At 38.6% G+C, this 24,720-nt stretch overlaps 1 protein-coding gene across 1 annotated transcript in view; it reads left to right on the forward strand.

The window, feature by feature from the left end:
- Positions 1 to 24,720, forward strand: part of SDK1 (sidekick cell adhesion molecule 1) — a 422,744-nt gene that overhangs the window by 256,528 nt on the left and 141,496 nt on the right. The window contains exons 6-12 of the mRNA XM_009320033.1: positions 3,831 to 3,942; positions 4,914 to 5,104; positions 13,718 to 13,801; positions 19,811 to 20,005; positions 21,221 to 21,337; positions 21,597 to 21,764; positions 23,859 to 23,961. Coding sequence (XP_009318308.1) covers positions 3,831 to 3,942; positions 4,914 to 5,104; positions 13,718 to 13,801; positions 19,811 to 20,005; positions 21,221 to 21,337; positions 21,597 to 21,764; positions 23,859 to 23,961 — 970 coding nt within the window. The remainder of the gene's footprint in view (positions 1 to 3,830; positions 3,943 to 4,913; positions 5,105 to 13,717; positions 13,802 to 19,810; positions 20,006 to 21,220; positions 21,338 to 21,596; positions 21,765 to 23,858; positions 23,962 to 24,720) is intronic.

The following is a 24,720-nucleotide window of genomic DNA, read 5'->3' on the forward strand; positions in this document are numbered from 1 at the left end:
CCCCCCCCCCCCAATTTTTCTATTTTTTTGGCTCTTTTTTTTCTCTTTTTTAAAAAGTCTAATATGGAAAAATAATATTTGTGCCAATTTACCTTAATATTTTGGGTGGTAAATAGCAGCAGTTCACCAACTGCTTCATGAGCAGCTGGAGATGGGGACCACTGACACAGCTGTAAGATAAGCTCCCTCCACTTGTGAGTCAGTGTCTTTGGTGTTATGGTAGTCAAGCCGCAAAGATTAGTTGGGGCTGGTCCTGAAGGCACTTCAGTTACTGGGCCCTAGCAGATACCGGTAATAATTAAGACAGCGTCTAATGAGAAGGTTTAGAAGCAAAGGGAAGATTGGAAATACTGTGAGTGCTGTGGCTAAAATAGATACATGTGAAAGAAAGCAGAGCGTGCTCTTTTTTGGAGAAAACTCTGGACTGGGACTCTTGCCTGCGGTAGTCCTTCTGTCCAGTCATCTATTAAGGACTAGAATCAGATTAAGAGCACATCCCTTAAGTGTTCTTCAAATGCTGTTCAGTCTTGTCTCTGCAGCTTCCTACAAGTTCCCTGCAGACTTATTGTGTCTAATAGTGAGGCATCCCTTGGCTACAGTTCTGGGGTCAGTGTTTTTCCCTAATGTTTCTTTGCTTTCTTAGCTGAGGTGAAGTGGTTCAGAAAGCAGATAGAAAGGAAAGAAGACCTTTTCTTTCAGAAAAGATAGAATATGGGTGGGAATGGTGGTCCCCTATTAGCAAATTCATCTCACCGTAACTGTGTTCTTGTATGCGTTTGTATTGCGCTGCCATTTTAGTGTCTTTAATAAATATCTCCTTCAGAGAAATGGAAGCTCAATCATTAAAATAAAGGATACATGGGCAATTGAGTAGTTCTTAAATAATGTGAAACATGTATAGGGGAACATGGGATGGCAGGGAGGGGAAATGGCCAGTGACAAATGCAGAGAAGCTGCCTGAGGGAGAGGAGGCAGAGGAGGGAAGAGGTGATGAAAATCCAAAAGGAAACAGCAGAGACCTAGAAAATGGGGGCAAGAGAAAGTCTGATTAAGTAAAAAAGGAACAGTGAAGAAGAGAAAAAAAATTCAATTGTTTTCTATGAAGGATTTTCAAAGAAAATATCTGTTTACTAACAATGACATTCTTCCTTGTACTTTAGCGTGGCACCAGTCAAGTAAAATCATGTCAAGTGTAGTGCATTAGGAGGTAGGAGAGGGATGGAGTGGCTTTATTGACAGGTAGGATAAGAAACTTGGAAAGTCTGGGTGGTTTTCATTATCTGATTGTTTGAAATAGCTCTCTACCTTCCACAGCCTGACTGAAGTCTGATTTGCTGCGTCACATCATCAAAACAAAATCATAGTGTTACTCCTTACCTAGCTTAGGAGCCTGGCTACTCAGATATTCCAACCTGTGGATTTCTTACAAAAGGATGCGTTCTGAAAGGGTGGGGCGGACACACAGATCCCATGTTACAGCCCTACTGAGATTTTTACTCTAAAGTAAAACTAAATTCCTCCTTTGATATTTTGATTAGGCACAAAACAAAGCTGCAAACTACCTCCTGCAAAAGGAACCATGGGAATGTCCCTGTTGGGTTTTATTTGGCAGGATTGGGGCCAGAGTGAATTATGGCAGGTGGTTTCTTTGTACTGCAAAGGGAACCTTAAACTGTCTTTGAATATGAAATAGGAATATGCATGCTGTCTATGTACTGTTTAGATAATACTTTGAAATGTTGTTGTTTTCTGTATATGCTTGTTACATCTGCAGCTGACCTTTGTAGGTGTATTACTTAGAATGCAAGCGCTAACCATTTTGATGAGCCCTCTGTATCACGTCGGTATTAGCTCAACATCTTTATCAAGAGCCTGCTTTTAATAGATTTGTTTCAGGGATGGCACAAAATGAAAATAAGCACATACTTTGTTTAGATTCTTGTTACCATCAGAAAGAAAGTCAAAGAAATCTTACGTTTTCCTGGTTGCAGGCGGAGTAACGTGCACTTTTATTTCCCGTGCTCATCTGCTCACTGCACAAAGAGCCGCTCGCACATGGTGAACTCCTCGAGGTTACAACAAAGCTGGCTTCTCTTCGGCTGGTGTTAGTGGGGTTGAGCCATTCTTCAGGGAAGCTGATCAGTCAAACAAGTGGTTTTCCTCTTTTCCAGATGGAGATAAGAAATGATTACTGCCAAATTAGTAACTTGTTTGTTGATCTTCTAGCATTTACTGTCGTAAACCTTCATCTTGCGCAGAAGTAGTGGTGAACAGTAATGCTGAAGTTACTTCTTCTCATCAGTAACAAGCTACTAATCTGCCGCTTGTTTCCTATTTTTTCAATTACTCTCTGGAAAATTCCTGCCATGAACACCTATAAGACCACCATGGAAATCTTTTTATTGTTGTGATTTGCTAGCTGATAGTATCATATTTTCAGGAATGTTGTTGAGCAGAAGCAAAAACTACGAAAAGCTTGTTTTTTGAGATCCCATGCGAATTGCATATAGATGCTGTGTCAGGTCAACAGAGCGTATTTACGGGAAGAAATAAATATGTGCTTACCGCTTCCTTAAGTACTATTCTTGGATGCTTGAATTTATTCAGATGTGTGGGTGGTATTCTTAAAATTTTAAAATTATATTACATGCTTTCATCTCCCGCAGTACACTATTTGCTACCAATTACAAAAACATCAAAAGGTAAAAATTTTGTCATTCAGTAATTCAGAAATCTGCTAACCTTGTGAACTTTCTGAGCCCCATTGCCAAAACCTTTGTCTATCCAACAAGTGAAATTGAATGTCAAATGGCTTTTGGCATGCCGGCTACGAGATAAGCAAAGAATCTTCTATCCATTTTCTATTCTTTAGGGAATTATCTTAAACATCAGGGTTCATACCTTGCACTTGCCAGTTTCCCGTTCTGCTTAATGGGCATGGGTTAGCCTCCTTTGCAGAAACATTTGATGAACGGGCTTGCTTTTTCCATCAGTTTAGTTTTATTTTCATTACTTTTCCCTATAATTCGTTTATTGGATTCTGTATCTTTAGAGAATTTTATTACTCTGTTATTCAAGCTGAAAAATAGCTAATTTTTCTTTCCCAAATGAGTTGCTTGAAGCAAAGTACCTATGAATACATGGGTATTTTAATTCACTTACTAAATGTATACAGAGAAAATTTACAAGCAGCCTTTTTACCATTTTTTAAGTGTCTGCTGACTGTTGCATAAGCTAAATTATTTACAGTATGATGCCTCACAAAAGAGTAGCAGATTTGGGTTATTTACTTTCCTGATAAGAAAAAGGGATTGAAGTTGCTGTGATATGCTGCTTTGTTAATTTTATATTTGTTCCCCAGTGTGTAAAATCTTTTTAAAGAACTAACATGAGTATTGGCAGACTCTTTTGAAATGGTATGGAAGTGGTAAGATTAAACAAAACATGAAAAGGTCTTAAAATTATAAGTCAGCAAGTGTTTGATAAAAATAAAAGTGCTCAACAATAGAAAACCTTTAGGATGCTTAATTTATTTGCTTTCTCTTTGAGAATGGCCCCTGCACTCCATCTGGGAGTAGTTCTTGCGAGTTACGTGCTTTGAATGATACCAAGCTGGGTATATTGAAACAGTGTTTGTACAGTATAATGAAAGCCATCGAGAATGGTCATGCTGAAGATCTCCCCTTAATGAGGAGATTAAAATCCATGGTGAGGTTGAGGAGTGAAATTTGCAGCTGTGTTGCTTGACGAGATCCTTTGCCTGGAACGTGTCAGTCCTCGCTGTTTGCAGGTGTACAGAGTCTTCACAAGGTTTCTTGCTGCCCGTGCAGGTGCCACAGACCCGTCTGACACCGTGGCTCCCGTCATTGTAATCCCTCCACAGAATACAAGCATCGTAGCAGGGAAAAGTGAGATCACGCTGGAGTGTGTGGCCAATGCAAGGTATTGTAAAAGCAGCGGGGTTGTAAGGAACTAATTTTAATGCACTGTCCTTTACTGAGAAGGACATAGGAAGTTATTTTCCATTTTTCTTATTATTTTAATCATTGAAGCAGAATGCAGCATGTAGCTTGCTCTTCAAAGTAACCTTACGAATAATCTTGTTTGTCCAACATTACTGAATTAAACATATTGATTTTTCCGGCCAAATAATGATATAGGCAGAGTCACTTTCCCCCCCGTTACTCACACGGTAAGGAAAAGAAGTATGGTGGTGTTCAATCAGCAGACATTATCTTAAGGAAAAAGTTATGTTAAGGGTTAATAATATTTCAGCCTATTGACATGAAAGGTGATATTGTTGAACAGTCTGTGCTTTCTAGTAAATAAATTAGTGAGGATCTCCTATGAAGTAATTTTACAGAAACTCTCATTTTACAGTGATTATTGCTCAGCTGTTCATAATGCACCACAATATAGAGTTCACTGCATTCCTCCTATGTTTCCATCTAGTTGGCCTTGAATAGCATTGAATTCCAGTGGAAATGAATAGTTGAGGTCCTTAGATGGTAAGAAGACCAACTGATTCGCTTTCCCCCCTGAGGGCAGAGATGTTCTTGATATGGTTAATATTGTTTTGATAATTGAGTTATAATGAAAGCACTTCCCATGCAGCTGATTCCCATAGCAGTATTTACTCCTTTTGCTTAGAGAAATCAAATTATTAGCACTTAGTTCTATTGCTGTATCAATTAGCTGTACTTGCATAATGCCACTTAAGTAGTCTGTAGTCTTGATATGTAGAAGTTATATATGCATTTACTTCTCAATAACGAATGTCAGGGATAGAGGAAACTTATGGAAGTTTTATAATCTGTATATAACTGCAGACAAGACTATTCTGTAATATATATATTTTATTGTTGTATTCTTGTGTGTTGTTTTTTTGTTTTTTTTTTTTTAAACCTCGGCAGACCTCTTGAGAGACTAAGCATGACCTGGAAGAGAAATGGAGTAAAAATAACCAGTGGCATTAGCAGTTTTGGGAGACGACTCACTATCACCAACCCAACCTCTGCTGATGTGGGGATGTACTTCTGTGAAGCAAAATTGAGAGACAGCACAGAGGAACCAGCAAGAGCGAAAGCCTTCCTTTCTATAATGGGTAATTCTCAAGGCAATGTGTTTTTTAGTAAAACAGGCTCTGGACTGAGGTATAATAGGAAATCAAATTGATATTTTAATATTTCATTGACCTCACATTTGAACCTTTCTTTGGAGAACGGAACAAAGGAGGTGAAAGAGGGTTATCTTCCAAATTAATTCAGCTGTTCTTCCCCATGAATATAAATTCATCAAAAAGATATATTTTTTTTTTAACACTGATGTGATTCTGAATCCCTTGTGAAACTATACGTTTAATCAGAAGTTGGGGAAATACAGTAGTAAAATCGTTATTGGGCAGCTTCCACATCTTGGCTTTTAGATGCAATAAATCCTGATTAAATCCCAGCTTGCTTACACCTAGTTTTAATATGTCAAGTGCCTGTATTTCCGAAAGAAGCCTTTTAGGAGCACTTCTGCGCGTTGCCTGTTGCAAGTGCCAGTCAGGGGGCCAAGGACATTCCTGAGCACACAGGCAGGCGATATCATTACTGAGGTAACAAAAGGGAGAAGGAAATACCGCTAAAATTGGTGTTACGTGCTAGACCTTTGACTCCGAGGGAAACTTTGGACTTAATATTTTTAAAGGGACATTGGTGCCCTTTCACTGCCTGTTTCCACCACCACCTCTGTGTTGGAGTTTTGCTGTAGCAAGGAGGCTGTCATTTGGAAATGGCAGTTACAGTGCATGTCATGTCCTGATATAATAAAGCAAATTAGCACTCTGCACACAGTATAGACTTTTTAGGACTTTTAGAATAAAAGAGATGTTTTAGAACAGATACACTTAGATCTTTTCAGCCAGAGCTGATTGTGTGAAGTCTAGCTTTTACGTAATAGTCCCAGTAATAACTGTGCGAGTGTCCTGGAGAGGTTATTGCTCTGGCAATGATACAAGTTTCAGTGTTGATCAGAACTCATGCACATGCATTTCCGTAGTGCATTGCAGTGGGAATTCAGCACACAATTCTCTACGCTCTTCTAGCCTTCTGAAAATACAATTTTAAAGACTGCTGTATGGTCTGTATTCTACTAAAGCAATTTATAGTAGTTCATGCTAGATGAGAAAACAGCTCTTCTCTCTACAAAGCTCTGTTCCAGGTTCATTTGTAGCACTGTGTGTCTATTATATTTATTACTTACTGGATGAAGTTTGGTTCCAGTCTTTTTCTTTGTACTGTTTCTTAGAATTATTACCTTGCGGCTTCCCTTCCCTTTAAGGAGCAGACACGGATTTCACTTATTTATGGTTTTTGTTTAAACTCTCCCTTATTCATAAGATTTTATGGTAACTAGTTTAACTTTGCTGCTTTGCTGTCAGATCCAGCCTAATGCAATACTTAAGGCAGCCCCTCAGTTAATGTAAAAGATTCTTAAATACAGTTACAATAAAACTGAGAAACAGTCATTGGGGAATCATATTAAACTAGCAGTGCTGCCTTTCTTTAGTAGCTTATCTGCTCTCTGATTTTTAAATGTTTTATTTATTTCTTACCCAGTTTTAGGGGGCTGTCAGGGAATGAAGTTATGAAAAGGCCTGTAGATAAGAACAAGCAGATGAAAGAAAGCAGAAACAAATTGGTTACCAATTACTTTTATTTCCTTCTGATGGAACAAGACACTTCAGTTGCAGGTGTTTACTCAATGTGTCAGCAAAGCCTGATAGATTTCTTTATTTATGAGTTTCTTGAGCTGCAGGATGGATCTCTAATTCTAAACAGGAAGCCAAATCAAAGGATTAGTAGTTAATGCATAACTTATATTCAGCCTTACAGTTCTTGGATGGTTCTGGCCATCGTTTAATTAGTCAAGGGACAGGTTCTAGAGGAAAGTGCAGACAAGATTGAAACCTAAGGATTTTTGCAGTGTATCCCTCATAGCCTACTGGAGTAGTACTTACAGAAAATCAAGTATGCTTGTCCATTTGCGTGTATAAAATATTTGTAGTGTGTACATGTTGATAGTGACCTGATAATGAGCTGTACTACTTGAGAGAATAACACAGTGTGGACTTAAGGAGTCTTGACAAACAGAAAAAGGAAATTGTGTTAATAGAAGAGGTTTGTTTTCAGAATGATTGGGATAAATCAAATACAGACCCTCAATAGTATGGTAATGAGAGCTTTTGTGGATTAATAGAAAAAATATTTTGCTATTAACTGGTAGAATAGAAGTAGTGATAAAAAGATGTATCAAAGATATCACAAATACTGAGTTGATAGAAGCTTTTTTACAAATATATCAGTCCTTGCCTTTCCCAGCTAAGAGAAGTCACATAACCTGAGTGTGGGCTTAGATGGTGACAAGAGCTTTATTAGAAGGCAGTAGAACTTCATACAAAGGCATGTGCTCAGTTCAAATTATTATTTGTGATGTACAATATTATCTCTGAATTTTTTTCCTGAATATTTCTGAGAGTACATCTCAGTTTGTAAATTAAAATCACAGTAATATTTGAAAAATCTGAATCTCTAATGTAATAAAGTAGTACTGCATGAGCAAGAAGAAAATCCTGTAGTCTTGTGCTGCACTGCAATTTTCTTCTCAATGTGGCAAAGAGCTTTCTGACATCTTCATATTGTTCCAGCAAAGATAAACTGAGGTGGTTCCAAACCCTGGTTTTATTAGCTGCAGTTGTTATAAATTTTTAAAGGGTAGCATGTTCCTCAGTTGGCAGAGCAACAGTTTGGGAAAGATTTGTTACAGATTAGATAAGAGCACATTTGTTTTATCACTAACAGTTTGAAGATTAAGTAATTTAAGGAGTCTTCTCGTGAGCAAACCAATTTGAACACTGAACTAATCTTAAATTCTTTTGCTCCAGTTCTGCAAGTTCTGTTAGCGACAAATTGCAACAGTCATTTTTTAAGTGATTTTTCTATGGGAAATTATGAATTTTAGGAGCTTAAGAAAATGAGGAATGAAACTCTTCCACTACATGAAATCCATACTGGTCTTTAAATCAGATGCACAAACTGAGGAGAAAAACAATTAGAAAGAATGGCCTAGTATGATGAGGTGTTGAAGCCCTGTTGGCCTGGCCAAAGGAATAGGATGGAATAAAGCAGAATCACAGTAGAGGGCTTCCCTTCTTTTCTGAGCAGTTTTGTGGCCAGAACAACTACATTAATAGACATATTATTCTCATCTTGGTGTTTCCTAGAGAGAATTTTTACCTCCCAGCTGGATAGATTTCTTTCTGAAAATAGGACGATAGGGGAGTGTGGTAGGTCTGTCTCTTTCTTAAAGGCTACCCTGGTTCGTTCCCATCAGGTATGGATACAAGGATCATGGGATTCAGGAACACATCAGAAAAATTCTAACGTTAATATGGAGGGCCCACCTGGCTAGGCTCTGAGGTGAACTATAGGGCTATTCCTCCTTCACTGTACTTCTCCAGGAGCAAGGGTGGAGATGCAGAAGGGCCGCTTTTGTGCATTGCCATTGTTCATGAATTTGCACTGAATGTATATACAACTGCCAGAACAGAAGTTATTTTCCTCTTCAGCTAGCTACCTCGATACTTTGTGCTCCGATCTCTGGAAACAATAGCTCTCGTGGCTCTAGCTTAGACACTTTAAAACACTACAAATGATGTCTTGAAAGCAGAGGAAAGAATTGTTCCATGATGATTGTGTTCATGTATTGTGCTTAAGAAAAGACCATGATGACTGTGTTCATGTACTGTGCATAAGAAAAGAATAAGAGTTTTCAGGAAAACTATAATATAAAATGTCTTTGGACTTACCTGAATTGCAGTTTGGGCTCAAAGCAGAGAAATGTTGACAATTTTTGATTTGGCAAGCCTCAGAGGCTCTTGAGATGGACGCAGACACGTTGCCTTGGCCTCGAAAGCGCACAGGACCTATACCACAGTGAAGTAATGGGACTTCTGGGGAGTCTAGTTGTGTCTCTGACATTCAGGAGAAGTTCTACCTTCTTTCAGTTCTGCAAACAGGAGATGCGTTCCCTGTGCTGCTATAAGGTTTTAGAACACACAGACTGCAGTTTGCAGGAGGGGTAGCAGCAAGAAACTAAGAGTACCTTTTCATCTCTTTCTGTTTTAACCTGATATTCATGCAAAGAAAAGTCTTGTTTCAAGGAACCTGTTATACCTGCATACACAATGTGGCTTCTCTCAGCATGGTCAGTCTGATCTACTGTCTGGAGTTACGGACTTTGTACCTACAAAGGGCTCTCAGGTTTCCAGTTCCCCTTTCTCTACAGGATATTCACCAAATAAATTAGTTTATGGTAATGCTAGAGAAAGGCTTCCATGTTTAAGGCTCAATTTTCCTCTTAAATATGCAGGCCTGAATTTCTGAGTGATGCAGGAATTTCAGCTTTGGAGGAGCCCTTGGGGCTTTCTCTGTTCTTTCTGACTTTCATGTACGTATCTAGGATTAGGTCACACATCTCCAACGCAGCTTGAAGGGTATGTAATGGATGCTGACTGCTATCTTTTGAATGTTAAAATCAGTAACCATGTAACTCTGTGTGGGGGAAGTTAGAACAGTATCAAATTTTGCAGGCTCCCAAGGGCTTTACAGAGAGGCTATCTTTTCAATGATGTCTGTAGTGCAAAAAACCCCTGAAACCCTCAACAACTATTAAAAGCGTGCATTTATATTCAAATAGTCTTTTTCCCCTTTGCTTGTTCTTGACCTTTTAGTTAAGATCAGTCAAACACCAATACAATATCTGAACAATACAGTATCTGTTTCTTTCAGTGTAATGTGAGATGTGACCCCTCTCACTACATAGCATGCTGCACTGCCAGCAGGGTGAACTTGCTGTAATGGGTCCTTTCCTATGCTAACTGTTGTGATTCTATAATTTCAAAAAAAATTAATGTTTGACCTGATACCAACAGACTACTGTCATTCCTAGAAATCGCTGTGTCTGGGGTCTTGTGTCTGGCACATTGTATAGTTTGGAAGACATCGTAATTTCACCAAACATATTAAATTTCTACACATGATTATTGCCCACAACAATGAATGTTCAAATTCATACTATGTGATTCAAACCAAGCTTTATAAATATGCAGTAGAGTCATATATACAGACAGCCGGAATGCCCCTTCAGAATGCTATCTGACCCCTATTAATATTACTGCATTTTTATGGCCTCTTTCTGATAGTTATTCACCAGGTAGAGTATAGCACCCAGACTGAGATGACCTGAATTTTTCACTTGCAATTTATGCTGGGTCTACAGGCCCTCAGGCACACACCTGATGTGCAGATGATACATCTGACTCCTCTGAAAAGTGAGGAGCCTAGGTTTCAGTTGTCTAGCACCTGTAACTAGAGCTATTTCTTCCACAGCCTGAGTTCTGTTGAAGCCATAGACCCTCACTGCAAAGGGCCTTTTGAGCATCCGTGTTGCTAGCGTAAGACACGTGCATGTGGAAAGGCAGCACAGCTTGCATGCAAATCACTGTTTCATTTCCCTCAAAGTCCCAGGAGTATACCTACACCAATACTGCTGTGATTCTCTCATACCTTAAATCACCAAGACTAATTTACCATGTATATTAGACTTGGGATGCCACAGCACTGTTGTCCACGTGGTATTCTAGATCTTCCAGAATTCCCTTATGAATTAGCCTTGTCTTCCCACCCAGGCTTGTCTCTATCTCCAGGCAGCAGAAGCAGGTAGGTAATCAGTAAATTGTAGAGTTGCTTCTGGAAGGCTTTCTGTATCTGTGCTTGTCACGCAAGAATAAGATCCAACTCCTCTACGGGCAGTTGTTGCCTCAGCCTCTCGACCCCTCTGTGTCAATTGTAGCGTTTGGCAGGCTTCCAGCTGCTGGAATGGCTGTGAGAATTGAGCTCAGCAGGCTTTAGTGTAAGGGAAAAGGTGGGTCTGGGCTTGATGAAAACTGGAAATCGTATCTGTTGGCACACCTACACCCTGAAAGTCCTCTGGGAGTTGTCTGCCACCTTTAGATTGCATCTTTCTGCTGCTCCTGCTCTTTTTCTGTCTTGTCTGCTTCCGTTTCTCCCTGCTTCTTTCAAAAAAAGCTGATGTGAATCTTCCTTTTATAACATCACATCCCATTTGCTAAGTGACAGTTGTCACTGACTTCAGGTTCCTTGTCAGGTAATTCATTGCTTGATACCTGCTCACTTAAGCACTTTTTAATGTAATAAGTTTCTTTGAGGGTGGCATAACAGCCTGTATGGGATTTTAAAGGAAGGAGCACAGACTGTAGGATAGGATTTTGGGAGAGGCACTGGGAAAGCAGACTGTATAAATATGCCAAGTATAACCGCAGAAACTGTGTGCAAGAGCAGCACATAAGCAGTAGTCATGGAACCACTAGCATCTTTGAGGTCACATGAAGTGCTTTGCAGCTGGACTGCAGGCCCAGGTTGAAGATAAATCTGCAAATTTATCCCTGGTGTGTGAATATGTTGCTGATCTAGGAGAAGGTTTGAGAGCTGGTAGCTGAAGGTTGCCAAATTTAGAAATTGGCCCATTATGGTCTGAGTGCCTTATAAAGGGGAGGGTGGAAGATGTGCAGTCAGGAACGCCCTAAAAGGAGAAAAATACACTTGAACCTCACTGACTGAAGAGACACCCATAGAAGCAGCCCAAAGTTAGAAGTGAATGTCTGGATGTGGGGCTATGTGTCTGGATGCTGTCTTGCTCCTGTGCTGCTTTGGCCGCGTTTCCCCATTGTCTCCCTTCACAATCAAATGAAATTTCCATAGAATGAAAGATGCAAATTTTAGTTTGAGAGATGGACAGATGGGTGCTTACTTGTGTGTCCACAGACAGATACATAAGTAAGTAAGGACACTAGGCTAAATGTTTGGAAATTAAAAAGGTAAAATTCTGGAAAGTGGAGCGCAAGGAAAACATCAGACAAGGCTTGGAGGATGGCGTGAGAAGCAAAAGCTTACTCAGAATTAAACATGGACTTAGATGAATTGCAGAGGACTCAGCAACTTAGTTGATCAAACATGTCAAACTGTGTGCCATCAGTGAATTTCAATTAAATGTTCAGCTTTTCAATTTGTTGTTTAGATTAACGCATGAGATCATATGCAATAAATCACAACTTATTATGCATGTTTATTAATAGCTTTATATTTAGGCAGAGAGGATCAATAATGTTAACACATGTATATTATTAGAATGTAATAAATCAGGTAGCTTGTTTTATTGGTTTTGCTGGGTAAATGAGTAGTCCAGGCTATTTTGCAACCTCACCTCCTCTGCACAGGGTTTTGAGGACTAATATTGATTGACTTTATTTGGAATGAATACAGAATTGTAATATCCATTGGTGCTCAAATAAGACCCCAGTTCTGTACACTCAAACAAGTATTTTATTGTAGTTAGTGGGAAGGAGTGCTGGGAAAGGGGTTTTTGCATTCTAATCCGGTGCTTGCTGATGTGTACCTGCTGGCACATCACTGTGAAATGATAGCAACGCTTGCTATACTACAGGTGGTAGCAGGAGAAATAATACTTTGCAGGATAAAATTATGTGATTTTGTTTTTATTTATGAAAATACTAATGTCCTATCAATAATACAAACTGCACGTCTGGTCTTCAGACATGGTTGGTGGAGAGATCTGAGAGAAGGTTAGCTCAGATGACCGTGGATCTCGTTGTAGCTTATGACATTTTTGAAACACACTTGACTTCCTTAAAATGAAATACAAGTAACTTGTTCTCACAAGCTACTTACGTTGTCTTTTCTGTATTTTCTAAAACTTAGCAGCGAGTTTGTCTATGGTACAATAACACTCTAGTTACAATCAAATAAAATGCTTCTAAAAACAGTACTCAGATGATAATTGCATTGAACAGACTATGACAGTTTTTAGTTACCATGATAATTACTGCAACCTTAACGCCTTTGGGACTTTGACATGATGCTCTTCAATTTTATGCTGCATAGAAGAAAGAGTTACATGACAGCATACTCTACAATTTCTGGAATCTTGTCTTTGTTTAATTAAACGTCTAATATCTTTAGTCCTAATGATAAAGTGTGGATTTTTATTATTATTACTATAATTTCAATTAAAGCCTTAAATCTGTTTGCTTTCAAGAAATAAAACAGTTGAGAAGAATTTTTTTTAATTATGCTGCACTTATCCTCTGATGTTGGCTCTCTAACGTGCTATGGCACTTTATTTGACATGCTTCATGCCTTCACGAGGTGGAATTTACTTGAGATATTGAAGCAAACTATCCTATAAAATGCTACATTGTACAAATCTCTCGGGAGGGCCCTTCTGAACAAAGAATTAAAATGTTCCATGATTCAGACCTATAAAATAAAAAGTAGCCCCTGCTCTGAGTATTAATTTGCAGTGCAAACCCCTAAATCTTACCTTACATTGACTTGACTCTTTGGAATTCATACTCAGCATAGCAAAAAAATTGTTGGCTTTTTTATGATGCTTTTGCTACCAAAAAAAGCGCCTCTAAGTAGAGGCAAACTTAGGCAAACTGGTCTGTTTGTAATACGTTGTATTAAATACATGTGCAGAGAGATTATATGATGAATATCTTTAAATCAACACCTATTTTTCATTTTGCTGCGGCTTGCTTTGTTTACTTTTGTTTGCTTTTCCTGTTCTAAAGAAGCACCATATTTTACGGCTGAGCCCGAGAGCGTGATTTTGGCTGAAGTGGAGAAAGACGTGGACATCCTGTGCCAGGCGATGGGTGAGTGTGCAGAAGTGGTCAAACTTGGATGAATGATATATTTAAATCCAATACTGAAGAAAGCAACTTATATAAACTTTTAATGTTTTGAGGCCTCTGCATTATTGCTAATTATCACAGATCCCAGGTACAAGGGAGAGGGATGGCCTTTGCCCTTGGAAAATTGGACAGTCCTTGTAGTTTAGTTTAGACGTGAGTAATGCTGGCATGTTCACGTTTGTCTGTTGGGCAGGGCAGCTCCTGTTCCTTTCCCTCCGGTAGCCTGCCTTTGCTTCGTAGTCGTCTCTATATAACAGACATCAGTGTCTTGAGCCAGAAAATTAGCTGAGGTGAGTATGGTTACGGAACCCATCGTTTGCAATGCAAACAGTCAATATTTTCAACAATTCAAATGTCCTTTTTTCTAAAAAGTATGGAACTTTTATACTGAATAGAAATGTCCGTAACTCTGGCATTTAAGTGTAGTTAAGAATTTTGCAGGAGGACTATTACAGGCAGCTTTTAATTGGCAGGTGTTTTAATAACATAAAAGGCTTCAAATGTCTAGAATTTCACCTAAAGCAAAATGGTTTCTAAGATTTAGTTCCAGAGAAGTAGAAGCACCACCTATTTTAACACTCTAGTAAGATAGGAGGCATCGTAGTCTTGTGATTAGAGCCAGTTTGTCTATGTCACCAAATTGCTACGTGACTTTGGCAAGCGACTGAACTTTTTGTTGTTTCACTTTCCCTGATGCTGAGTTTAACAAGCAATACACGTAAAAATGCCATGAGATCCTTACGTAAAAAGTACACAGCTTTGATTAAAAAAACACTCAAACCTAACTAACAGCTTGTTTGGATGGGTTCTTTCTCCAGATCAGAGCTGATAAAGATATCCTTTATTGCGTGATTATATTATTTCCACTATGATTTCAGCAATTTTTTGTATGCTCTATGTAGGAAAGAGTCAACACGGCTTTTCTAGAGGGAAGCTTTGCAAATATGTTAGTCTGATAAGCAAGCATGTGTGTAAGAGTGCTCTGGCTGATGTAGAATTACAGAAGCCCTTGATGAGGTCTCTTACTGAAAGGCTCTTATAGAAATAAAGCTATCAGGTTATAAGAGACAAGGTCTTGTTAATTAATAGCTTTTTAAACAAAACACAGCAGGACCTGCTGTCGATGGAGTTCCCCGGGAATCTATGCTGGAACCTGTGCTGTTCAACATACTCGTAAATGCCCTGGAAAAGAGGGTGAATAATAAGATGATAATATTTGCTGATTACATAAAATTATTCAAGATAGTCAACATTAAAACTGACCGCAAAAGAGTCGCAGAAGGTTCTGATGATTTGAACTGACTGGAGAATAAACTGACAGATGAAATTATTGACAGAGATGAAATTACCTATTACTATGCAGAAAAGGTACATCTTCTGAAAACATCAGTTCAGTGCCAAGCCATGGCTCAAAATGTTAGGTACTGGGAAGAAAGGAATAGAGAAAAAAAAAGAGCATGCCACTGTATGAATCCATGGGGCAGCACCCCCATCTCAAATACTTCACACAATTCCAATCGCTCTATTGGAGAGAGGGATGTAGAAAAACTAGAAAAGATAAAAAACGTAGGAATGGTATAATTAGAGGTCTACCATGATTTTTCAATAATGAAAAATTAAATAGACAGGAACACTTTGTGAAAGAGATGACTGAAGGGCGGATGCCGTATGGGAAGGTGAGTAGGAGAAGATGATTCTGTATTGCTTAGTGCAAGAAATAGAGGAGGCAGCCAGCTGAATTTTCAGGTAGGAGATGTACGATGAAGGAAAGATAGTACTTTTTCAGAAAACATAAACTGTGGAGGTCATTGGTGCAGGCAGTAGTTAAGATCAGAAACAAAACTTATTTAGAAAAACAAACAACATTTATGGAAGAAAAATCCAGTAAGGACTATTAAACACAGCTGTGCAACCTCTGGCTCGGGAAGTAGCTAAAGCACAGATTACTGGAGCTGAGAAGGTGGAAATAGCATTTTGTCCTTGGACTGTTCTTGCATTTTGTGCCTGACCATCCAAGACAAGACAATTTCAAAGGAAGGAAAAGTGACTAGATAGACATTTATTCTGGCCATGTGCCACCAACTTTGTTTCAGCATGTGGTATGACAAACATTTCAACATTTTTTTTATTGGAGATTTTTCAAGTAGCGGAATTAAAACTGTTGTATCATTAGAGAAATTGAGTTGTTAAAACATTGTGAGGTTTTGTTTTTTTTGAAAAATGTTTCAATCCTACACAACTGTTCAACAAATCTCTGGACTATCTCACTGTCACTGAAAAAACCTATCTGCTGTCTCAAATGTTTTTCATTGCCAAAAAACCCCAACCCAAAACCTGGAGGAATCAGGGAGACAAGAGGTTGACTTTGAACTCATCCTTCTACCCTAACTCTTCCTTTGAGCAGTTTAACTCCCAAGGGTACTAATAGGGTGCTCATAACCATTCTCAGCAGATGAGGTCTTATTGGAGATATGGGAACCCTTACTAGAGAAAATAATTTATTTCTGCTGAACTCTCTTAGCGCACATCTGATTTGCTGATGAACGTGGTGCAGGAGCATGGAAACCTGTCTTCACATGGATTATTTTGCTGAGTGTCTATAACACAGACTTGTAAGGGGCAGGTACTAGTATTAAACAGAGAGGAGTTTTGATCCATTATTACACAAATCTGGCAACTGCCAGCATTTAAAAAGAGGGTAAATGAAGGTTGCTGTCTCCCTGCTTCGAGCTAGGAGCCTAGAATAAAGCACTGGGGGAACTGCCAAGCTGCCCTGTACCTTTGCTACAAATAGGAAGACAGGTTGTATTTCCCCCAGCCCCATCAAGTTCTGTGCACAAAGCCCATTTGCCAAGTCTTGGTGCACTTCGAATGTGTGAGAGACAGATTAATTTCACAGTATAAGCAGAGATTAACTGTAAATAAAATTGCAACTTGCACAGACTAGCTTTATACTTCCCTGTAATGGAGTTTCAGTGTATCAGACAGCGCAGTAAGCATGCTCTGCTGTATATCTTTCAGCAGTGGCTGATGCTGCCTGCATTTTCAATGGGTTTCCTTTAAATGCTTTTTTCGTATTTGCTTATAGAAAGTTTAGAGCCGCAGGCAGTGGTGGTGGTGTCTAGGGAGTGCAGTTAATTGGACTTTAGTTCTACCTGTTTAGACGAGTAGATGGAATGATGCTTTTGGGATTCCCCAGTAGGCCACTGGGATCTAGAGAAGGCTATAAAAAATAAATAACAAAAATGACACAGTGAATATTTCGAGTCTTTTATCCAGGTTCTTAAGTAAGTTAAATTTGGCAAAGAGTCAAGCATCTGTTTCACAGATGGGGAAACTGAGCCTCAGATGCATAAATTATTTGCCCAAGGTTACAGAGAAAGTGGCAAAGCCAGAACCAGAGTCTCAGTTTCCTGCCGTCCCTTCTCCTCTATAACACTAGATTAATTTGTCTGATAAATGAATAGTGCTGCATACATGCTGAGAAATAAGCTTATTTTATTTATTGTTACTAATCTTTTAGGCCACTCTGTAATCTCTCAAACAGTAAGGTAGGACTGATACTGCTTGGAAAGGTATAGTTCGAAAGGTCTTTAAAGTGTTTCTTTCTGTTCATAATTTTTTTCACCAGAAGTGTTTAGAGAGAAAAAGGAGCAAAGTTCCTTTTGGGGTGTGGGGAGAGGAAAGCTGTGGGGTAGGAGAGGAGGAGAAGAAAGGGAGCTGGTTTTAACCATTTTTATAGCCAAAGAGGTAGCAAAATGATAAAAGAAAACGTGTACAACTTGGAAGACAAATCTCTCTGGGAAGATCACTAAAGCCCAAATGAATGCTGCTGACAGGCATCAGAGTGCTTAGATAAGATCCTATTATTCAGACTTATAACTTTGAGTAGAGGAGGATATCTGTAACCGAAATGTAGAAAAATAGAGATGGTAATATTCAGTTTGTCAGCTGAGTTGGTGATAGGAAGGTGTATCTCACAGTGATTATAGGATTAGAAGGTTTGCTAATACTGTTCGTAGAATGGAATTTATAGAACGACACCAATGTTAAAGGTTTGAGTGTACTGAATGTAGGATTTCATTATTTCCTAGGTGCCTATCAAGTCTAATGTGTGGGGAAAATGGAGTTGCTATTATTTAAACTTGAAATCATTTCCAGGCTTCTCAGCACCAGGAGAACTATTCCATTTTGCATCATCTGTTTCTTCATTACTCAGTGATAATTTGTATTTGCCCAGGAGGATTTTCAAGAGATGAATAACACTCTCACTGAGAATTCTGAACATTGAAATTTACGCTAATTCTGTATATGGGCTGTTGTATGAAATCTAAATTATGCCTATTGCAAGCTACCACACTACATCTATTCTCTACCAGACAATGCACTCTACACAGTGGATTTCTTCCTGAGATGATTACCCTCTAGATTACGAGTACATTTTATATGATCAGCAGAACAAAAGCATCAGAGGTGATTGTACTAAATGATACATGTTTATAAAAGTAAAAAAACAGGAATTAAATGTTGTTTTTCAATTGTTCCATACATTGTTTGTACATTCTTTCCAGGAGTTAATAAAGCTTTTGTCTGTATAAAGAGAGTAAGTACATTGAGAGAAGATATGAATGGAAGTATAATACAATAGTATTTAACTTCGAGATTTTTAAAATGGTGATGATGATAATATGGATCTTCCCATAGTGCTTTCGCTCTGAGAACCTTAAGTCATTGCCAACATTGCAGTGAGATCCAATGTCTGCAGATGCTCAATTCATCAGTGACATCCCATCCTTAATGCTTCTGTGATACCCTGCTTTTCTCTATTTGGACAAATTTCACTCACCCATGAATTTAAGTCCACAGTTCCTTACCTTATTACAAGGGAAGGTGAAGCTCTGAGGTTTTAAGTGATATATGTTCAAAAATAGTTACGGATTATGAAAATGCCATGTTTGGGGCTGAGATAACTTAAATCAGCTTGATACCCCTGTGATTATCCAATCACATAATAAAATATCTGCTTCATTTCAGATCCTTGCATAGGGCCCTCAGTATTTGATCAGTGAGGGATTTCTGGAATATAAAGATAAAACATTGTCTGATATGAGGAGCAGGAAGGGAACATCTGTGTACGACTGTTCTAGGCACCTGACATCTCTTGAAGAAAACAGAATCCTACGCTTTGTATAGACTAAATTTACAGCTGCTTCATCCCAGCTGACTGGGATATGACCGCAGCAAAAACATACATAAAATAACTGTGTCAGGGTTTGTAGAACATGCACGTGAAAGAAAACAGGAATAAATGGGACTTGTATCTAGGGTAGGATTTTTGTTTCTCCTAATGTCTGCATTTTTCAAATAACAGGTGAAGCTTGAGAATGAATAAAAAATAATAATAATTTAAAGCTATCCCATTGTTGGCAACATGCTGTTTGTACATCAGCTCAAACTAAGCTGCCAAATTAGGACTCAAATACAGCCATGTGAGCACTTCATTTTTTATGTATAATTTGCCATTTCCTTTTTATTTTGACATCTTAGCTACAGTAGCACAGAGGAATCTTATTTGGGATGGAACAATCTTAAAGACTTGCTGCATTGCCACAATGCTGCTGTTTAAGTAACATGATTCTGGCTTTCAACATGAAATTGCTGTAAATCTTATTTTGTAGTAGCATGAAATATGATTGGGTGAAGAAAGTAATTTGATAACATGTTTTCTCAACATTCCCCTTTTCACTGTTTGCTGGTTTTATTCCCACATGTTCTGCAGTGTATTATTACCGTTGGTAATGTAAGATGCAGCCTCCATTTATCAAAAGCAGCTTGCAAAAATATAAATAACTGGTGTGGAAGGATGGGAAACTGGGGATATGACCATAACAGTGCCATGTATTTTGACTACCTAAAATGTGTTGTGCAAAGAGTAATAGCAAAATTATTCTTTTTTTTTTTTTTTTTTAGGTGTTCCCATTCCCACTCTGGTCTGGTATAAGGACTCTGTTCCCCTCAGCAAGCTAGAAAACCCCCGCTACAAAGTACTGCTGAGTGGTGGGCTGCGGATCCAGGCGCTGCATCCTCAGGACGCTGGAATCTTCCAGTGTTTTGCTAGTAATAATGCCGGGGAGATACAGACATACACCTACCTGGATGTGACTAGTGAGTAAGGAGCTGCAATAGAGACCAATGAGTTGTCTTGTCATTTCTATAGGTGACCCTACATCCATCAGATTTCTCCACCGCTCTGTGCTTGTTTAGTTTCACTCGCAGAACCTTGGTTTTCATCAAGTGTAGCTGCCCTATCTCTAAGGTACCCCAAAATGCCCTCTGTGGCCTGAACATAATCTGCTGAAGCCTGGAGAAAAGCTTTCCATGACGTTAGGGGCTTGAGGTGAACTCTCCTATTTCATGCTACAAAAGGAGAACTTAGTGAAAAGAAAAAAAAAAAAGCTAATTGTGTAATACTTCCATCTCTCCTTTATACTTAAATAATTTAGTTCCACTCTAATGTAATTTGGTTCTGAATTCAAGCTACTACTTCATGATTGTACATGGTATCACTTTATCTGCCTTTTGTCTACAACTACATTTAGTAGGCGAAAGAAAGTAAGTTCAAGTTATGTCTTTTTTTTTTTTCCCCAAAAAAAGTCTGATTAAATGGTTTTGTTAATGAAGTACACTTTTCTCTATGGAAGAATTGCAAATCCTAGTAGTCTCTTTTAAAAGCGATTATTAACAGGCATAATCGTAATACTTTAACTCTACTTCAGGAAGCTGATTTTTAGCCCAAGAGCAGTTTACACATTCTGACCAGAATTCCTACTGGCCTCAGAAAATACATCAGTCCCAGTTCAATATATATCTAGGAAACTGCAGAAAAAATGTTAAAAAAAATGCAACTGGGGGAAAATAAGAGAGAAAGAAGCTTGGAAAATGTCTTGGATGAGACTCAGGTTCTAAATTCTTTTGGCTGACATTTAAGTTTCAAAGTTAATGCCTTTCTCAAGTTGCTTTTCATCTTAAAGAACTCTGCTATGAAGATGAAAGAAAATAGTTTTGTTTATCTAGATTTCTCAAGTTCCCCCCAAACGCTCATTTTGACCTCTGTCTTCCTTCATCTGTAAGCCGTCTTACTTGTACATGTACAAGCACTGATAGATTTTTACTTCCCATGTAGGTAATAAACTGAATTAGGCAATTCCTAGGAGATGAATTATGAAAGGTTACAGTCACTGCCGAAAGGCTTTCATGTATTATTGTCATGTCCTTCTCCATGATCAGCTCTATAAAAGTGGATGTAGAGTAGTCCATGATAATAGGTAAAGGATCTTTCTGATAACTAATGCATTGAGTTTTTAAAATTTTTTATTCTAGACATTAAACCAGCATTTATACAGCCTCCAGAGGATACCACTGTTACAGAGGGAATGACCGCAGTGCTAACCTGTGAAGTTTCAGGGGCTCCAAAACCTGCCATCTCATGGAAGAAAGGTAGACAGTTATCAAGTTGTTGTGGAAAAGCTGTAATCCATGTTTTCTTGCCCATTCTTATTATTGGGATTCTGTAGATCCATTTAGTGCATATTTCTTCATTTCTCTGGTTCTGCGAGCAGGGGGTTTGTTGCGGGGCTGTTGTGAGCCAGTGGCCTGGATAGGCTGTAATAGTCTTTTGGAAGAACTAGAATTGCAGTGCTTAATCTGTGCAGTCTACGTGACACTAATCATGCTGTTTTTCCCTTCTGTGTTTCAGGAAACCAGATCTTAGCCAGTGGCTCAGTTCAGATTCCTCGGTTCATTCTTCTTGAATCTGGAGGGCTCCAGATAACACCCGTTTTCCTTCAGGATGCCGGCAATTATACTTGCTGTGCAGTCAACTCTGAAGGAGCTCTGAATGCTTTTGTGATGCTGACAGTGTGGAGTAAGGATAATGCTTTGTTTAAAGCCTAACTTTAATCAAGTATTAATCAGTTTTTGTTGTATGCTCAGGAAATTTTCATAAGTAATTATGCTTTTCTAGTTAATAGAGATACTTGTCTGATTTAATAGGAATAATGTGTCTATTTTAGGAAACCTATTGCAAATATCCTTTTTGATTGTAAAATTATGCATATAAACTTTTATATTTTGTGAAAGGAAGTGTATTTAAATAGAGCTTGAATCGCAATTACAATTTTACTCAGGTTTTGCCTTGGTGAATCTTGCATTGCAAATCAGACCTTTTAACTTGTAGATTTGGCTATTTGCAGTTGGTTTCTGCCTCCAGGAGTCTGCAGGCAGTATAGACCAGCCCATGCTGTCACTAAAACCGTGGCCACAGTTGCAATGGATATGATTTTCCTCATACCTTTGTATTTCTTTGTGGCCCTGAGCACTGTTGGAAGCCAAATCAAAGTACAGCAGACTTCAGCTACTCTCTCATGCTACGGATTGGAATGGCACAGGGCAACCGTGAACCGGCAATCATGAAATGATTTTGTCCTTTGCCATTTGCCTTGATCTTTATTGTTTTAATTTCCTCTGTTGGGATAGAGAGTCTGATCTAACAGGTTCACCTGTGTTACTCCTAGGTGAGTTAAATTTAAGTGTAACATGTTTTTTTGCTACTAAAGCTAGGAAATAATGATCCCTGAGCTGGGACTAAAAATAATTAAAAACAATGAAGATGACGATGATAAATACAGAAGTGTTGTGTCCCTCTCTCCTTTCCTGTGCTTAAAGTACTGATTATGCTGCTGATGTGTGGTGCATATTTGACATTTGCTAATCCCAAAACTGTGCAAGTTAAATCAGCAACCTTTTGCCTTTTGAACTTGGGAATACCTGAAAACAATACTGGCAGTAAATGTAATGTACTTGTGTCATATGGCCATCGTATTTATCTTATTGACAATGTAGAGTTGGTATACATATCAGGATGTTGTATACTGAATGATATCCAGGTGTATGGATCAAGTAAAGGAGGTCCTTCCTATTAATTCTCAAAGGCATGGTTCTTATATGTATTAAAGATACATATAAAGTTCCTGTTCATTGTACTGCACTGGAGGGGGAAAAGAAAAGTGAATATAACCTAATATTTGTGTAGCAACAGCACTGTTATAAAGCTAGAAGGCATACATAGGTACATCAGGACTAGTATTAAAAATTCCATGCTATTAGAGTTAACTCTTGATTTTGCTGATGATGCCTTCTTGTGCATATAGGAGATATCTCAGTAGACGCTGATTATCTCTGTAGGGATTTGGGGCTGATTAACATTATCCACATATCTTCTATACTCATCCTAGTTGTCTACCTGCTTCAGCTGCTGCTATCTGCTGCTGCTACTGTGTGTTAAGCATAATAGAGATCTTTCACACCAGATCTTGTTGCTGTAGTTACAGCAATTATTGTGTTCTGGGTCTCCAGGAGGTGCTTCAATAAAGATGTTTTGAAACATTTGAGTAAACAGCATATCTTTCTCACACGGAGAATTCGGACTACCAGAAATACCTCCTTCTTTAACCTCTTTCCTGGATTTGACAAGATTGTAGGGTGCCATTTAAGTTTTCCTCTTTCTGGATATTTTTCTAGTGTATTCTTCTTTGCACAGATTTTCTTTGTTTTTGTTTTCCCTGCTCCAAACAGTGTGACTTGTTTCCTGACTAAATGTGTGTTTGGATTCATTCATAACGCATTACAAACATACTTGCTACCTTATGACTTTAGGGAGTTGCCATAGACGCTTACCACAAGACAAGTGAGAGTTAGCACAGCTTTAGCGCTCTTCCCACTCAGGATCACTGCCGACTCGGACTCATGCCCTCTGCTGCTTTTGCTTCTCTGCACCCCACAGCGTACCACCTCTTCTTGACACAATGACATTAGAGGGAGGGGAGTCTTCACAGCAAAGACTTGAAGAGGAATGGCTTGCTTGCTTTGAATGACAAATGTTCAGTTGCCAGCTCTCTGAGTGAATACCCAAGTCAAAATGCTGTAATTTCACCTGAACTATGGCTTGTGTTCCTTTCAGATCACACTTTCATTTTTCGCCCTCCTGAGGATAGCACTGTGATCAAAGGAACCACAGCCACTCTGCGATGTGAAGCGACTCATGATCCTAGAATTTCAATCAGGTTGGTGGTGTCAGTTCTTGTTTGTGTGGTTTATCCGAGCTTAATTTTATAAGCTGTATGAATAGCATTAGGTGAAAAGTTTCAGGACCCCAGTTTTTAACACCAGACCCCTGATTACTGCATTATAAGGTTGTACACTGTATCATTAATCATATAAATCCCATCTTCCATTTCAGCCTTATGTATTATTTACAGTGAGCTATGTTCCACTTCACTACTTCAATATAGCCTTCCATGATTTTACTGTCAAGGTTAATACACTATCAATAAAACCAACTTGTCAGAAGCTGATACTTAATGAGAGTAAAAGCCGAAGAGAAGGAATAGGATTTCAGAGTTTACATTGGGGTGCATGAAGCAACACAAGAAATGCCCATGTTCTTGGAAATAATTCAATAACTAGGGGCTATATTCTGCTTTAACTGTGTAAAGGAAAACACAATTTGTCTGAACTGTTAAAATTTGTGCTAGAGCATTTACAGGAAGCTCGCCATTTTAAAAATAAATTTACCGTGAAAATTCATGTAGTCTGAAAGCAACACAAATGAAAGAAAATGCAAGGAACAGCTTGGAGGGTGCTAGAAGGGTGAACTGCAGAAAGAACTTCAGGAAGAGAAATACAGGTGTAAAAATTTCATGTAGAGATACTTAATTGTAAGACTGTGGGCTATACACATCTCTGACATGTTGGGGGGGGGGGGTGTAATAAAGGACCACCACTAGTAAACCTTGTAACAGGTGACAAGGTTTGCTGATGAT

Source organism: Pygoscelis adeliae, unplaced genomic scaffold (assembly GCF_000699105.1).
Source record: "Pygoscelis adeliae isolate BGI_AS28 unplaced genomic scaffold, ASM69910v1 Scaffold242, whole genome shotgun sequence".
Classification (NCBI taxonomy): Eukaryota; Metazoa; Chordata; class Aves; order Sphenisciformes; family Spheniscidae; genus Pygoscelis; species Pygoscelis adeliae.